Here is a 1235-nt window from a genome sequence, read left to right as displayed (position 1 = left end):
TGCACACACACACACACACACACACAACTCACGGTAGGACACAACGCTGACTTTGTGGACGTGTGTAGAGGAAGACCGGGTGGTACCACCAGGCGCTGAAGCTGGGGGGAAGAGGTGCAGTCACTGAAATCAAAGGTACGCCACGCAATGACACGACGCACACGCACACACGAGAAAGGCTCACTCTTTGGTGCCTCCTTGCAGAAAAGCAGCAGCTCCAGTTCCGGCTGCTCGAGCGGAAGCGGGCACAGGAGCACCAGAGGACCGCAGCCAGCGCCGTCCTCTTCAGGAACGGCAAGTTCGGGTACGTCCGTCGGGAGAGCTCCTGTGTTGCGTGCGATGATCGCGCAGCTCTCCTCACCACACTTCTCTCTCTCTCTTTTCACCATGATGACTAGTCGTCCACACGAGCCTCGAAGGGAAGAAGGCCAAGAAGAAGCGGACGCTGGTGCCCGAGTTCGAAGTCCTCGGATGGCGGCCCTCACGCGCGAGCGACGTGGCCGCTGCGTCGCACCTGCTTTTTAGTTCTTTCTTTTTTATTTTTTATTTCCTTATTTTCTCTTTTATTTCCTTATTTTCTCTTTTTATTTCTGGTGGGTTTGCACTGGGCTCTACTCAGGCCTGTCTGTGCGCTGGCTCTCGTTCGCTTCTTCTGGAAGAGAAGAAGAAGAAGAAGGGAGCGAACTGAACGCTGAGAGATAGTAGGGGGCTCTCAGACCAGGCCGAGGCGGCCCGTTCGGTACCGACGTGTGGGAACAGCAAAAAATAACAAAAGGAAAAATAAGGAGGCATACCACCAAAAAAAGAATGGAGTTGGAGACGACAGGGGGCGATCGCAGTTCCGAGGTGTGGGAGAAGGCGGGCATACCTGACGACTTGCGCCCTCTCAATCCAGAGCTCATCAGCCAGGGCGCTGAGGCTGTACGCCCTCTCCAACTGCATCGATTTCATCTTTTTTATTCTGTTAATTTATTCATCTTGTGCGATCTGGTGCCGTGCAGCGAGTGTACAAGGCCACCTTCCTGGGGCGGCCAACGATCGTCAAGGAGCGGTTCACCAAAGCCTACCGCCTGCCTGAGCTCGACGTCAAGCTCAACCAGTCCCGCATCACGCAGGTGCGCCCACCGACGACAACGCGTGTGCGTGTGCGGTGGTGCGGCAACTGAACGTGTGTGTGTGCGGTGGTGCGGTGGTGCGTGTGCGGTGGAGCAGGAGGCGCGATGCCTGGTAAAGGG

At 56.2% G+C, this 1235-nt stretch overlaps 2 protein-coding genes across 2 annotated transcripts in view; one reads left to right on the top strand and one right to left on the bottom strand.

Moving 5' to 3' along the window:
* The window catches only part of ACA1_165090 (uncharacterized protein), a gene marked incomplete at both ends in the record, with an annotated part of 3004 nt that extends 2615 nt beyond the window's left edge, over positions 1–389 (bottom strand). The window contains one exon of the mRNA XM_004353975.1: positions 168–389. Within this exon, the coding sequence (XP_004354027.1) occupies positions 168–389 (222 nt within the window). The remainder of the gene's footprint in view (positions 1–167) is intronic.
* A 418-nt stretch (positions 390–807) lies between these two features.
* Positions 808–1166, top strand: ACA1_165080 (uncharacterized protein; the record flags this gene model as incomplete). The annotated part of the gene is made up of 2 exons (XM_004353974.1): positions 808–921; positions 1002–1166. 2 exons carry the CDS (start codon positions 808–810, stop codon positions 1164–1166), a joined length of 279 nt encoding a protein of 92 aa, XP_004354026.1.
* Positions 1167–1235: the final 69 nt, after the last annotated feature.

The sequence above is a fragment of the Acanthamoeba castellanii genome (assembly GCF_000313135.1).
Source record: "Acanthamoeba castellanii str. Neff unplaced genomic scaffold scf7180000084732, whole genome shotgun sequence".
NCBI lineage: Eukaryota > Discosea > Longamoebia > Acanthamoebidae > Acanthamoeba > Acanthamoeba castellanii.
The sequence above is the reverse complement of the archived record's forward strand: the minus strand, read 5'-3'. Positions and strand labels throughout refer to the sequence as shown.